General features: G+C 44.5%; 1 protein-coding gene across 14 annotated transcripts in view; it reads left to right on the plus strand.

The window, feature by feature from the left end:
- eif4g3a (eukaryotic translation initiation factor 4 gamma, 3a) overlaps positions 1–15,186 on the plus strand; it is a 35,428-nt gene extending 20,242 nt beyond the window's left edge. For 7 of the 14 annotated variants that reach the window (XM_076147053.1, XM_076147047.1, XM_076147050.1 and 4 more), the window contains 25 exons: positions 73–442; positions 894–1,670; positions 2,774–2,862; positions 3,469–3,757; positions 4,454–4,578; positions 5,702–5,821; positions 6,038–6,229; positions 6,387–6,584; positions 6,968–7,114; positions 7,204–7,440; positions 8,183–8,287; positions 9,661–9,799; positions 10,125–10,228; positions 10,998–11,088; positions 11,329–11,452; positions 11,802–12,022; positions 12,134–12,246; positions 12,349–12,521; positions 12,661–12,786; positions 12,961–13,042; positions 13,161–13,259; positions 13,414–13,560; positions 13,668–13,749; positions 13,864–14,010; positions 14,185–15,186. In XM_076147053.1, the coding sequence (XP_076003168.1) occupies positions 73–442; positions 894–1,670; positions 2,774–2,862; positions 3,469–3,757; positions 4,454–4,578; positions 5,702–5,821; positions 6,038–6,229; positions 6,387–6,584; positions 6,968–7,114; positions 7,204–7,440; positions 8,183–8,287; positions 9,661–9,799; positions 10,125–10,228; positions 10,998–11,088; positions 11,329–11,452; positions 11,802–12,022; positions 12,134–12,246; positions 12,349–12,521; positions 12,661–12,786; positions 12,961–13,042; positions 13,161–13,259; positions 13,414–13,560; positions 13,668–13,749; positions 13,864–14,010; positions 14,185–14,366 (4,479 nt within the window). In that variant the 3' untranslated portion in view covers positions 14,367–15,186. The remainder of the gene's footprint in view (positions 1–72; positions 443–893; positions 1,671–2,773; positions 2,863–3,468; positions 3,758–4,453; positions 4,579–5,701; positions 5,822–6,037; positions 6,230–6,386; positions 6,585–6,967; positions 7,115–7,203; positions 7,441–8,182; positions 8,288–9,660; positions 9,800–10,124; positions 10,229–10,997; positions 11,089–11,328; positions 11,453–11,801; positions 12,023–12,133; positions 12,247–12,348; positions 12,522–12,660; positions 12,787–12,960; positions 13,043–13,160; positions 13,260–13,413; positions 13,561–13,667; positions 13,750–13,863; positions 14,011–14,184) is intronic. The other 7 variants (XM_076147052.1, XM_076147061.1, XM_076147060.1 and 4 more) reach the window with 2 other exon arrangements.
- The last annotated feature ends 304 nt before the right edge of the window (positions 15,187–15,490 follow it).

Below are 15,490 nucleotides of genomic sequence, written 5' to 3' on the forward strand. Positions count from 1 at the left end.
TGGGGTTTTCTGTGTTGCTAGTTTTTATGGCCGCACCCTCATTATCCTCACATTTTCTACCTCAAATCGCAGCAGCTGAGCAGCAGCCAGACTCCAGAGCCGCCGCCGCAGCAGCAGCAGCATCAGTCGCAGCAGCAGCAGCATCATCAGTCGCAGCAGCAGCAGCAGCAGCAGCATCAGTCGCAGCAGCAGCAGCATCAGTCGCAGTCGCAGCAACAGCAGCAGCAGCCGCCGCCACAGCAGCAGAAGCAGCCGCAGCAGCCACAGCCTCAGCCGCAGCCGCAGCCACAGCCTCAGCCGCAGCCGCAGCCTCAGCCTCAGCCACAGCAAGCCCATCCCGGAGGCTACACATTGGAGCTCCCACAGCTCCCACAACCACCACAGCTTCAGCAGCCCCAGCAGCCCTTGTCATCTGGGGCATCAGACACCAAACCAGGGACAGGTCTGCCCCAGCATTTGTTTTCCCTCTATTTAAATACATTCATTTCTCCTAGCTAGTAGGATCAGCTCAATTTTAATAGATACTTTGCAGTTAGGCTGAGTGATACAGTTCAATTTTATTTAACCTATAAATGGCATTGCAACGTCCACACTGAGGCTTATCTTGCCTTTGCAATTAGCTGGAATATTTCATCAGCATTTCTTGGAAACCTTTTGAAAGTTACCATAGTCTTAGTTTATTTGTAAGATTCAGACTCCTGTCACCCGCATTAGAAAGAATTACTTAAGTTTTGCCTACACAGCAACAAGTTGTTGATGCTGTTTTGGATGATGAGGCTACAGGAGAAGAAAGTAGAGTTGCCTCGCACAACAATTGCTTAAGAAACGTCTTTCTGATGCTGTTTTACAGATTGAATTCTGAATGAGTTTATGTCTACGCTTCTTCCTGATAGATGATAAGCCAAAATTGGAGCCAGTTGTCCAGAAGTCTTCCTCACCTGGGCTTGTACAGCCTGAAGCCCCTGTGGAGAGACTGGAGCCCAGCCCTCCTCTAACTGAGCTCTCTATCATTGAACCAGAGCTTCCCTCCCCTCCTCCCCAAATCGCTCCTGTCTCTGTCACACTTCCAATGGCCAGCACCAGTGAACGTCCCTCAGCCAGGGAACTCACTGTGTCAGCCTCTTCTCTCTCCTCCTCAATCGGGGAGCTTAAACCAATCTTGGCAACACCTCTGACGCAGACTTCCAAAGCAGAAAAGCCACTGTTGGACACCCCGCACACTCTGGCTGCCTCACCAGTGCCAGCTCCCAAGGCGTTGAATGGCCTTGCTGACATCGGGGCTGACCAGGACACTGTAGGTCGTGAGCCTTCTCCTCCTTCCCCAGCTGCACTCCAGCCGCAGGCCTCTGCTTCTTCTTACAGAGAGGCCTCCTCTGAGACTTTGCCCTCTGACTTGAGGCCAGAGGTGCCCATCGCTGCTTCCCTCACCCCAATGGCACCTGTAGCTGTGGTGCCAGTCACTCTGACCTCAAGCCCCACCCCAGCTTTGCCGGCTATGCCCCCACCTGGCCTTCCGCCTCTAGTGCAGGCCACAACAGAGGCCGACGAGCCTAGCAAGTCATTAGACACTAAAGAACTTGCATCCAGAGTGGGGCCAGAGTTGCATGGCATCATGGGTGACAGCAAATCAGATTCCCAACAAGTACTCGCAAGGAAAAGTCCCAGTACAGGTATGTGTTGCTCGTTATTACATGTGAATCCAATACCACTTATGTGCAAGAATTCTTCAATTTGATTGGCTAGCCTAAAGGATTTGGGATATTCTATGAGGTCAGGAACTTGTTACACGTGTTCTGCAGTTACAACAACATGAAATGACCCTACTTTGAATCTGAGTGTTATGTGACTGTCTATACAGAACACTGCAAATAATCTATTGAGCAAACACTCTATTGACACAGCAGGAAGGTCAAATAGAAGAAACTGCTGATCTCAGTATAGTCACAGTTCCCCTGCATCCTGGAAAACCCGGAGAAGTGTTGACTAGTTTTACAGTCGCGGGAAATGCAAGGAAAGGGATTTCCAGCAGAGTCAAGCCCAGCGTGGACTTCTAGCACTATTGTTTTGTAATAATGGAGGCACCAATTGTCCATTATATTGATGTTTTTTAATGACAAGGTGTCAACTGTAAGGCTACTTTATTTGGTCTCCTTTTCTGTGCAACGTGAAATCTATAGTTAAATAGAAATATATTGTAGACTGCGGTTTTATGATGAGTGAAGACAAACTCATAATTGAGATAGATGAAGGAACAGGCATAGGGGCAGATGCGGTCAAATAGGAAGTACAGCCATATTGAGACAAGGCACCCCAAGTCAATATTTACTCTGGGAGAAATGTGTGATCCTCCTGGAAAGTAATGACTCATGAGAAGAGGGCAAACCCTTTCTAACCACACATATCTGTTTCTGTGCTGTCAAACTGTATTTACAAAATAATATTTAATGGTTATTGTAACTTGATCAGAATATCATGTGACTGTACTTGATGATATCAGGATCATTTAGTGGTTGCAAAGTGTACAAAGTTACCATGAAAGCATTATAGTAATTTCCTGGTATCCATCATGATAGTAACCATATTTGCCAGGACTGTTTGGCTGTTGGATTTAAGTACAGAGGAACGGAGGAAGCTTGTTCGTGTTGTAGAAAGTGTGTTTTGCTGCCATCATTGCTTTCCAAATAGAAACAGCCGTTTTGTACTCGTTGTGGTTGTGTTTGAAGCAGAGTGGATGTGGTTGGTTGCATGTCCTCACACTTGTATCTTCCTGCAGTAAATCAGACTGCTTCTGCCATACCAAAGACCTGGAGTAAACCAAATGATGGAAGCTCTGCTGGAGATGCAGCTCAAAGGGAGAATGAGGTACTGAATGAATGAGGGGTCATTTTTCAAAAACCTTTGGTCAATGGTTAAACTCTCTGCTATTAATCATTTGTTTTGAAATATCCTGCCGACGAACAATCAGCAAACAGAGAGGTTAGTTTACTGTACATGATGAGGCTCTGAATATAGTGGGTTCAGTAAAATCAAGTGGTATTGCTAAAATTACACCATAAAGGCTGATTCACTGTTTACCAGTTATGACACCCACAACAGTTACACTATTGACTCTGTTTTCTGGATTTTATTAATAGTCTTCTGCAACAACTTCCTGCCTCTGAATGACCCAATCTGTTATCCTTGGGTCCCTTTGCCGTCACCCGTTGTAATCCACAATTTACTTTTCCTGCCCCTCAGCACTTTTTCATTTGTCCATCCATGTCTGCACATGGCCGCTCGGCAGCTCTGTCACTGAGAATGTGATCTGTACTTGACCGGTGGGGCTGAAAATAAGTGCTGCCTGATTTTCCTTACAAAAAGATCAGAGACAGACACAGACAGCAAGCGTTAAACTCTGTCAATAATCATCCGGGACGTATTTCAGCACCTGAGAATCATGAATCTGAAGCTCAATCTGCTTTCCCTTAGGCTGAGCCGAGGCCAGTAGATCAGCCTGCTGGAGACCAGACCCTGCAATCAGCACCACTCAGCAGCTCCCCAGTACCCCTGCCGTCAGTCTTCACGTTAACCCCTGCTCCAGCTCCTGCCTCTAGCTCTGAGGCTGACAGGGAGCCTGACACCCCAGAGCAGAATGGAGAGACTGACTTGGAGCCCATGAGGAATGGGGCTGGCCACACCTCAGAGACTGAGAGCAGCGATAGTGGTGTCACCCCCGGGGACAAGGAGAACTCCACAGGGGCACCACAGGACATGCAAGGTCAGAGGAAACCTACATAGATGGATTTCAAGCTAAGACGAAAATATGTTTAAAAGAGGCCTTATTTGTTTGTCTTTACCTGATCCAGGGCTGAACAGTACATAGCATTTTTATTGTTATGCTATAAGTCACGTGTGTGATGTGCCTATCACAGAGCACTGCATTCTCATTTCTGAAATATACGACGTTAACAAAAGGTGGAACCATTGACATGCAGCTTTATTTCCCTACCGGCGCTGTTTGCCTGTGCGCCAGCTGTGAGCTGTGCTAAGCACTTACCTTTCTGATGAGAGGCAAGTTGAAGCCTGAGACAGATAATGTGATGCTGCTACATAATCCCAACGAGGCGTCAGAGATAACTGACTGTTTGCTTTGTATTTAACATAATGATCTCTTTGAGATTCATACAGTTTTTGTTGAACAACAACAACGACATGTTTACTTCTATGTTGGATGTAACTAAGCCATAATAGCCCTAACATGATCACAGTTTTCTTTAAATAAATATCAACATGCTAAGGTGAAGTGAGTGTTCAGTGAATTCAGATTTCATCTGCAGCTTCCACAGTGTGAAGTTGCCTTGTATCGTTTTAGTTTTGATGAAGGCGCTAGATGTGCACCGTGTCCTTGCAAGTCTTTTTTTTATGTGTATTAACACTGTCTTCTTTTGTCACAAAATCCTGATTTGGTGTCCAGACTTGGCCGATCCCTGTGGGAAGCGCCAGTATAACAGGGACTTCCTGTTGGGTTTCCAGTTCATGCCTGCATGCACACAGAAGCCTGAGGGGCTTCCACCTATCAGTGATGTGGTGCTGGATAAGGTAAGATAAGATGAGATAAGATAAAAGTTTATTATCCTGAGGGAAATTACTGTGCAAGTAAGGCACTGGAGTAATCAATCACTTTTCCAGTTATGCTTGAAAATATTCAGACCCCAAGACCAGGAGGGCTACACCGTACTTAAACCTCCGACTGTGGGTAAATCATTTGCTGAGGCTGGTAAATGTATCTGTGTTCTTGGCCTACTAATACTGACCAGCCACAGGAGGTTGATCTGTAAATACGCTGGTTAAAATGTATTCTTTCGTCCGCTAAGGCCAGTGGGAACCTTAAATGCTGCCAGGAGCTGTGCAATGTTTATGTTTGGCTCTATATATAGAAACGCATATGCAGTTTGTAGGACTCTTACGAACAGGACCTCTTTATGAAACATGCCCCTTCATTATTTGCTCAGAGCAAATAACCCAGTTTATCTGACATTGCCCTTCTTGGATCTGCTAGAACTTGTGAACTGGATCACTGATACACCGTAGAGATTTTTCTTCATCCCACTGATCCACATATACGTATGGGTGGAGCCTATGGCCTGCTGAAATGCTGTTTTGATTAAAATCGCATTGCTATTATGTCACACTTGGCAAAGTTAATAGAACATGCCCAACCCCCACCTCTGCAAAAAGGAGAAGCAGACGGGCGAACAGTTGATGAACAGTCCCAGAGTCTCGTTTTCTCGATGGGAGAAAGAGAACTCTCACTGGAAAAGAGCATAGAGGAAGTCAAGGACAGCTGAAAGACAAAGAGCAGGATTTGTCCTCCTCTCCTCCCCCACAACCGTTTCAGTCTCTCCTGTGTTCCTTTGCTCTACCCTCCACTTCCACATCTGGACTTCTCTCTGAACAGTCCACTTAATCAGTGGAGAGTCATTATTCCCCTGTACAGCAGAAGTAAAACATCAAACTAGTAACACTATATAGCCATCATACAATGTGTAACCTTTATGGGACCTCTGGTTTAGAAATGCACACACATTCACACACACTAGGCCGACTCCTTTTGCCCTTCTGGCAGTGTTATGGGGGAATCACTGCTCCCCCTGCTGTTCAACTAATTGTCTGTGCGTGTGTCTGTTTTATCGTGTATCATGTATTGTGTATCTCTGTGCAGATGAACCAAAACAAGCTGCCATCTCGAGCGGTAGAGCCCAGGGTGATTTCCAGAGGGCCGGATTTCACACCTGCCTTTGCCGACTTCGGCAGGCAAATGACCGGTGGACGAGGCGCTTCAGTGAGTCATGTAGCCACACTTTCATACTCATGCTGCCACAATCATTCATGTACTCACACCCCACTCCACACCTAACTGTCCAGTGTTTGCTGGGCAGTTTTTCCTCAGAACAAGGAAACTATCCGAATATTTCTGGAGTTTCACATTTGTCAAATTATGAAGCTTTATTATAATATTAAGATTAACAATAATGACTTATTGAAATGATGTGCACAGGTCTCCAGTGATGTACTTTTTCTGACACAGCTTATGAGCATGGGCACACGGCACGCTCGGCCTCCGCCCAGGAAAATCATCATGAATGTGTCAGTAAATGATGATGTTCAGCTTAAAAAGTCTGAGAATGCTTGGAAACCAGGCTTGAAGAGGGAAGGCCCCTCAGAGGATCCAGGAATACTGAATACACAGGTAAGACCTACGTACATACACACAAACATATAATTTTTAAAAGATTAACAGTATCCTGTTAGTTGGGCAGGATGTATGCAAAATAGAATACAAAAGCAATGATTCTTTCATCGATTACCTCATGGATTAATTTGCCTTTTACGACCAATCTGTTCAGGAGCTGTTCCGGAAGGTGCGTAGCATCCTGAACAAGCTGACGCCCCAGAAGTTCAACCAGCTGATGAAGCAGGTGACAGACCTGACCATCGACACAGAAGAGAGACTGAAAGGCGTCATAGACCTTGTGTTTGAAAAGGCCCTGGATGAGCCCAGCTTCTCAGTGGCCTATGGAAACATGTGCCGCTGCCTGGCCACGGTATGTATGTTCATGTGCTGCTCGAGAGTGGATGATGGTTTCACTTTGTTGGAGATTGTGTGAAGCATTTATTATTTAGTGACTGGAAGTGCAATTCCATCTTAACCTCAGGAAATATACTTTTTTAAATGTCAAATTTCTTCTCTAACACAAAACGGCAAAGCACATTTCCCTTCCAAGTGCAGTTTAGCAAGTGGTCCAATGAGCGCTGTTGTGAGGTTTTTCTAAAGGCAAATTAAGCGAATGCATGAGGGGTGTATTAATAAAAGAATCCAATTTGTCCACATTTTTCTCATCAAAATTTGATCAACTTCAGCTGCTTTATTCCATTGTTGAATCCAATCTGTTTTGTTACTCACTTAGTGTGTACTTATTGTGTACAGCTCAAGGTGCCTATGACAGACAAACCCGGCACCACAGTGAACTTTCGCAAGCTCCTGCTAAACCGCTGCCAGAAGGAGTTTGAGAAGGACAAGGTGGATGATGTTGTGTTTGAGAGGAAGCAGAAAGAGCTGGACTCTGCTGCAACAGTAAGTAACCAACCGATTACTCAATTGCGACACATTTGCATGTAATTTTTCTATTTTGCTCATTTTTCGTTTTTACTTGAACCCCATAGACGACAGAACGGGACCGTATGCAGGAAGAGCTGGAGGAGGCCAAGGACAAAGCCCGTCGACGATCCATCGGCAACATCAAGTTCATTGGTGAGCTCTTCAAACTCAAGATGCTGACCGAGGCCATCATGCATGACTGTGTGGTGAAGCTGTTGAAGAACCACGATCAGGAGTCCTTGGAGTGCCTTTGCCGGTTACTCACCACCATCGGAAAGGATCTTGACTTTGAGAAAGCAAAAGTAAGTTTCAGAAGAATGTTGACTGAATCTGCCAAAGTAGCTGCATTCACCAGGGCTGCATGATGATGACATCAGACTTCATTTGGTTTCTGAGGCAGAGTGTCTGTGCATGTACAGTATGTGGGTTATCAGGAAAAAGGGATATCCCTGCATTCCCTCAGTGGTCACTCCTGCTTTGTTCTCTTTAAATGGCTCTCCCATAGACATCAGAGTCGAACAGGCGGACACAGCTTGAGACCTCTGATGCCTGGAGAGACATAACTGAGACCTAACAGCCTCTCTGGTCTCTCTCTGCTCCAGTGTGATATGTCATTTGATCTTGATCATTCAGGAGCCACCTATCAAAACAAGCCTTCTGACTAAAGTGGATAGGCCCTCTTGACACTCTTCTTCTTTATTTGATACTCTACCTAAAAAGCGAATTGGAAAGACTATGACTTTTATGTCTATGAAAGCTGGCAAAGCTGGTTAGGAACTTTTCAACTTGTCATTCTTGTATAATGGGGTCATTTCCTGAACAATGCTTTGGATGCCATTGCAAAGGATTAGTGTGTGCTTTTTGTTGGCTATTATACTTTTTGTTCCATTACCTCCCAAATGTTCCATTCACTCGGTGACAGCTGTAATAAACTAAATGATTGGTCAGTCGAGTGGAATAATGTAAAAATCCCTGAAAACATGAATAATGGCCGAGTATTGCATCTTTGTCTCATTAAGTGTTTTTTTTCCCCACTCTTTTCAGCCTCGCATGGATCAATATTTTAATCAGATGGAAAAAATTGTCAAGGAGAGGAAGACGTCATCTCGGATACGATTTATGTTACAAGATGTTTTGGACCAAAGACTGGTGAGTGTGTGGTTAAAGCAATTGAATTGGGGTTTTGAAGGTGGTGGTTCTAAACCATGACCAGGGGTGCCACAATATTTGCACAGTGTCCCTGAAAAACAGATCCTACATTGCTTTGCAGGAGCTAGCTTCATGCCTAATGGTCAGCCTAATGTCTTGCTAGGTCCCACTGCTTTGAATAGAGCAGAGACCAACCCCTAATCTGTTATCCGTTTTCAGATGGAGCTTTTGGTTTTGGTATGAGAGCCGGTTGTTCCACATGTGTTTTTCTTCAGACTGACTCGGGGCTCTGCTCTCTTAATTGGCTGCACCTGTTGTTTACAAACAATATAAGGCTACAGTTCCCCTTCAGCATCTAAAATACCGTTGAACACAACCACACTCTGTACTCTTCATTATCCTGAAAAACATGTTTGTTCCACTATTAATCAATTAATTGAATTGGTAATTAGTAACAACATGGGCCAAGTGTAGCTTAGTTTAACAGCAACTTTTATTTGCAGAATAGAAAATATTGAAAGAAATTTGTATCCTCTTCAACTTCATCAAATCACATTTCTGCCACAAAGTTACTCCATTTGTCTGTTGGCTTTTTCAATTATAAAGATTAAAACATGCAGATGACAAAGATATTAAGAAATCATCAAAAATAATGACAAGTGCACATATTTGGCAAGAAACACTCCCACCAACGGCAAAGCTGAAACATGATATAGGCATAGATTCTGTTCAGATGTTTTGCCAAACTGCCAAAAGTGAACACACCTGTGGAAAGATTGATGCCAAAAACAAAAGGACATTTGGTAACAGAGGTGAGCGCCAAAGAGATGTGGGTGTATGTACATGTAGGCACATGTTTGATCCACTAATTTGTGACAAACACACAATGTACAGTATGTACCTCTTTCACAACTGTTTTTTTTATGAAAGTCAGTTATTCTACTCGTTGGTGCAGCTCATGTACACACAACAAAAATACAAACACAACAATTTTATTTATGCAGCCATTTTGCAGTTTCTCCTTTGTCAAAAGCCATGATCACTTTGCAGCTGTTCCTTATGATGTGGTTAATACAGAGTCACCCAAAAGTGTTATTTGTAGTTGTTTGTAAACATTATTTCCTGAATTGGAAATAGGCAAACAACTCAATACAGCCCAATACTAAAAACGCATAACTAAGCAGTGCCTTGACGTGGGCAGCAACATCTCAAATGACAACTCTGCTGTTTTGCACCTATGGTTCACCCTGACGACATTCAGAAGAGTCAATATGATATCGGCCCATAGTTAACTCTGTAAAGATGGAGAAATGTTACTGGTCCTTGATCCAAGCCTTTTCTAATGTGTCATTACGCTTCTCCTTTCCGTGCAGCACAACTGGGTGTCCAGGAGGGCCGACCAAGGTCCCAAAACAATCGAGCAGATCCACAAGGAGGCGAAGATTGAAGAGCAGGAGGAACAGAGGAAAGTGCAGCAGCAGCTGCTCTCCAAGGACACCAAGAGACGACCAGGTTAGCCACGCAGGCTAAATCCTCTTTAAGGCTTTGAGCCACGCATGAGCAACAGACCTACACTATGCAATCACATATCGATTTATTCAGACACGTAAACATCATAATCAGAGTAAGTCACCTTCATCTGCATTTTGCTAAAAGGGCAGTCTCTGCTCATACTCCTCATTAAGAAACTTACAACAACCTGAACATTTCAAGAACAACAGTATCTATGAGCATGTTTGGTGTGCATATAAAAGTAGTGAGTGATTAAATAGTTGTTTTCCCATTGAACGCTTTGAGCAATTTCCCATGATATGTATGTTTGTGCGTGCATGAGCAGACCCAAGAGAGCAACGAGTGCAGAGAGAGGAGACGTGGAACACTGTGCCCATGACCAAGAACAGCCGGACCATTGACCCCGCCAAGATCCCAAAGATCTCCAAGGTCAGACATTGTGCCCAGGCTGTCCCACCTATGACTTACTGTGTCTACAGAGTCTTTCAGTATATCAAAGGTTATGTTGACAAGAGGAAAGAAAAATAGTTGCATTTCCTCATGAAGAATTTGTTTCCCAATCTAGAATCCAGGTTGCTGTGGAAAGGTTTTGTTTCCGTCATTGCGTCATTTTGTGACAAATCCGTTGCTGCTTTGTAATTTCAGTTGAATAACATCACAAGGTCTGTGTTGTCATTTTAAGGGATCGGTTAGCAGAAGATGTTCTCCCTGTGCAAACATCAAGTCCTGACAAGTTCTAACATTTGACTGAACCTCATTGAGGGGTTTTCTAAGTGGGTCAGAAGCTCCTGTACTGTTTGTGCTCATCTTGGTATAAATGAATAAATCCTGTGATGTGTCATGATTTGGATGTACACACAAAGTGCCCCGGCCCCAAATGATCCACAGTCTGGTTTCCACAGCCAGAATATAAGTATAGGCCCCTGCTGGATTGATGAGACACATTTGATCCTTTTTATATTTTTGCTCCCCCTGCTGGACATTGTTATGCTCTCAGCTGTATTTTGCCTGATGGCTTTTCTAGTTTAAAAGTCATGTTTTGCGGCTATTACCCAATGAATCCTGGTACAGACTTTAGCTGTCTGCTGAGTTCTGAGATTCTTTCATCAACAGCAGATGTCGCTGACGGTCTCCTTTGTATTATGTCCCACAAAGCAGTAATACTGAAGGTTGTTCTCATAACATTTTCTTTCTGCAGCCTCAGATGGATGAGAAGATCCAGCTCGGCCCGCGGGCTCAGGTTACATGGGTGAAGGGCAGCAGTGGAGGAGCCAAGGCCAGTGACTCGGGTAAGTGTCACACAGTCCCTGTCACTTTTGAAACCACTATCACAGCCAAATGAACTGTATGACTAGCTTTTGTATTTTCTGCACCTGCCATATTAGTGTTACTTAAATAGTGGACATGTAGTGAATCATGTGCAACAACACTCAGGCAGACCTACACTGATGTGGGTGGTAATGACATGATCATTTATAAGCTGTCCCTTTATGATTGTGGTGAAAATGTGTTTTGTATTTTGTTTTCAGAACTGTCACGGACGACTGGCAGCAGTCTAAACCGCTTCTCTGCGTTACAATCTCCCCCTACATCTCAACCCTCCACCACAACTGCACAGAACTCAGACTTTGATTCCAGGAGAACTCTGGGAAGGTAAAAGAACACAACTAAGGTCCTTTTTCATATCTGGTTAGATCAACTGTGCCCAGCAAACAAACTTTGGACAGCCAATTCGGTTTGAATGAAAGAATTGATTTGATTCGAGTGCTTAAGTTTTACCGGGTCAACAAATAAATTTCAGTTTCCATTTTAAGTTATAGTTTACATTATGGTACTGAGCGTTGGTTTGGTCACTGCCTGTTCTGGTTACTCGGAAGCTCTGTTGTAGTTTTTAAGAGTTTAACTCAGTTAAGCTAATTCCTCTTGCATCCACAGTTGCATATTTTACTTCCTTTGCCGTTCTTGACTTCTTGATATTTTGTTTGCCTTTCCCTCCAACTAGTCGCAGCAGTACAGGCAGAGAACGCAGTGAGAAGCCATTGAGCTCTGCTGCGTCACCGCGGCCTGCGACTTTTATCAGGAGAGGCAGTTCCAAGGAGCTGCTGGACAGCCAAAGCCCAGAGGAGCTGCGCAGAGACAGGGAGCGAGACGGAGCTGAGCCCCGGAGGCCGAGCATCACTGTGGACAAAACAGAGCCAGAACCCAGCAGAGTCAGGGAGCCCGGTGAGGAATGACACACTGATCTGACGTATAGAGATGAAGAACAGGTTGTTTTCATGTGGAGAAATGACTCAGTCCACTGCTGTTTTGACTCTCACTGGTTTACATTGACAGTGAAACCTGAGCCTGTGGCCCAGATCCCAGACAAACCTGCCATCTCTGAGGAGCAGATGGAGAGGAAATCCAAGTCCATCATTGATGAGTTCCTCCACATAAATGATTACAAGGTACTGAGAAACAAAGCAATGTCAGCTTTAGAAAATCTGACTTCTGGGTTTTAGGTGTACATGTTTTAATTTCTACCTTTAACTTTTCTCTGTTTAATGCAGGAGGCCGTCCAATGTGTGAACGAGCTGGACTTGTCCTCTCTGCTCCACGTCTTTGTACGTGTTGGGGTGGAATCCACCCTGGAGCGCAGTCAGATAACCCGGGACTACATGGGCCAGCTCCTCTTCCAGCTGGTGCAGCAGGGAATCCTGCCTAAGCCCCAGTTCTTCAAAGGGTTAGTTCACCTACTTATGTGTGCAGTCTTACATAAAATAATGATGGTGTTCAGAGAGGGACGCTAACTTCTTGCGTACTGCAGTATGTACTGTAAGTCTTTGAAACTAATAATCTGCCCCGTCTTCCTGTTTCTTCAGGTTTGCAGAAACCCTGGAGCTTGCAGACGACATGGCCATTGACATTCCCCACATCTGGCTGTACCTGGCAGAGCTGCTCAGCCCTGTGCTGAAGGAAGGGGGCTTCTCTATGAGAGAGCTCTTTAGGTACTATTTACACATTTACCAGTGTGAGAGTCTCATACAGGCACACAGCCCAGATCATGAGTTTGTTCAAGACTTCCACTGCAGCGACTCTCTGCTCTCTCATTATGTGTGTTTGAAGAGTATTTGTTTCTCTGTGGCCACTCTTTGATTTATTTGTCTTTTATCTTTTCACAGTGAATTAGGCAAACCTTTGCTTCCTGTGGGAAGAGCTGGGATCTTAATTTCTGAAATACTGCACATACTATGCAAACAAACGGTAAGGAGCATTGATCGAAGATTTATCTGATTATCTATCTTCATCTTATTTCTCCCAGCACTTATGATATTGTCAAGGGGATTGTTGTCTGATGTCATTGTCTTTGTCGTCTCTCCAGAGCCATAGGACTGTGGGTGGGTTGTGGAGGGAATCTGGCCTGAACTTGTCTGACTTCCTACCAGAAGGAGAGGACACCCAGGATTTCATCACACAACAGGTTCTTAATGAAGGATTTTGCTATTTGGGAAACATTAATTGCATGTTAAGGAGAGAGGAATACTTTCTCCAACTAAGCTTTCTGTCCTTTCTCATAACCATACCATACTCTCTCTCCTCTCACTGCTTCTTTCCTGTCTTCTCGCCACAAACAGAAACTCCAGTTCACCGTGTTGGACAGCTCCAGCCCTGAGGCAGATCTGTCCAAACAGATGTTGTCTCCTGAGGAGTTGAGCCGCCAGCTGGAGAAACTCCTCTTAGAAGATTTGGCCACTGACGAGCAGATCTTTGACTGGGTAGAGGTATGGGAACAGATCCGTATGCACTTATCATGTTTTGTCCCAGGTAATGCGGGGTATCGTCTTGGCAACACATAACAAATGTGTTGTGTTTCTGTGCCTCTGTGCAGGCAACTCTAGATGAATCTCAGATGAGCTCGTCTCCGTTCCTGAGGGCTTTGATGACTGCTGTGTGTAAGGCAGCAGTGAAAGGTAAGGACTCCCCCCGCACCCGGACCGGACACTTCTCTCCTCATTTACACTGAGCTAACCCAGAACACAGCAGCTCATCACACACTCACTCTGCCTCCTGGTTTTACTGCACAGATGATAACGCCACCTGTCGAGTGGACACAGCCATCATCCAGGGGAGATTGCCTGTATTACTCAAGTACCTTAACTCAGACACTGAGCGACAGCTGCAAGCACTTTATGCACTTCAGGCGCTGATCGTCGCCCTCGATCAGCCTCCAAGTAAGTGCTGCGTCATTGTGTGCTGCGTCATTGTGCGCTCCTTCATATCAAAGCTTTGGTGGCCACATGAGATTTATTTTGTCTGTCATGTCATTTTCTAATGTCATAATAGCTTCATGAACATCTGTCAGAGCCCAGATTCCAGTTGCAGGTCTTTACTTTGTGTCTCTCCAGACCTTCTCCGGATGTTCTTTGACTGTCTGTATGACGAGGATGTCATCTCGGAGGACGCGTTCTACAAATGGGAGACGAGCAAAGACCCGGCGGAGCAGGAGGGCAAGGGCGTGGCACTGAAATCTGTCACGGCCTTCTTCACTTGGCTGCGAGAGGCGGAGGAGGAGTCGGAAGATAATTGACGAGCGCAGCGGGGCCTGGGAGACGGCGTAGATGAACTGCATCCTTACAGCAGAACAAACACAGCAAACATTCAGAAGGGTTGTGGGAAGGACGACATGTTTACAGCTGGAAATCTTTTCTGCGGTACGGTTCTGAAACATGCCGCCATTTTCAGTTTGGATTCCAACGGCGGAAGCACTAAATACCTGTATTATACATAGAAAATATTTTTGTTTTAAATTTGAACTTTTCTTTTGTTACTTTTTAAGAAAAGACTTAAAAGATGCATAGGTTCCGGACTCTTTAATTTATTATTTTTTTAAGGACTGCAAAAAACAAAACTTTATTTAACATTTGCAGATTGCTCACAACGAGACCATTGACAAACAAAAATAACTATTATTCATTATAACAACAAAATAATAATTATGAAACAAATAAGCTTCCCCGGATTCCACACTGTTTGGTTTAAAACAGGGTAAAACAAAGTTATTTTGGGATGAAGGGGAAGCAGGTAAATGGGGAGGGGGAGGGGAGGGAGGGAGGGGGGCTGCACAGGAACTATTGACGCAAAAACTTCCCTCAGCTTTGGCTTGGCTCCACCCACAGGATGATGTACATACACCTCTTGAGAGGTCGACGTATGCATTCAAAGAAACAGTGCAAATCAGTCCACAGAACTGTTAAAACAAATGAATACATCGAATTAAATGAGCAAGATGCAAGTTTAAAAAAGCAAATGGCCAGGGTTGCTGATCATGAAGTGCTTGTAAAACTTCACACCTACAGAGCAGATTAAAAGCTTGTAAATACATTAAAGACGAAAAAGTATTTAAAACACTGCTGATTCCGGTTGATTGTTCTTTTGTTAGCTGGCATTTGAGAATGTGTAAAAAATATCCATGTGGGCTGCCAGATTGATTTTGTAATCCCCAAACGTTTATGTGTAATAAACTGAGGAAAGTGAGTTTTTCCATGTTGGACCCACACTTTTCCATCCACGGATGAAGACCTTTGGGGGTGTTACCCGAGAGCCGGCTGGGCCGGCTGAGGGGTCCAGCCCAGGGGCCGCTAATCTGACCGTCAGGAATCATCATCATCTTCCTCGTCAGACCATTGTCTTTAACTGGTTGCTTCAGTTCAC

The sequence above is a fragment of the Genypterus blacodes genome, unplaced genomic scaffold (assembly GCF_046128005.1).
Source record: "Genypterus blacodes isolate CSIRO-AG114 ecotype Tasmania unplaced genomic scaffold, CSIRO-AGI_Gbla_v1 ptg000037l_1, whole genome shotgun sequence".
In the NCBI taxonomy this organism is placed as follows: Eukaryota; Metazoa; Chordata; class Actinopteri; order Ophidiiformes; family Ophidiidae; genus Genypterus; species Genypterus blacodes.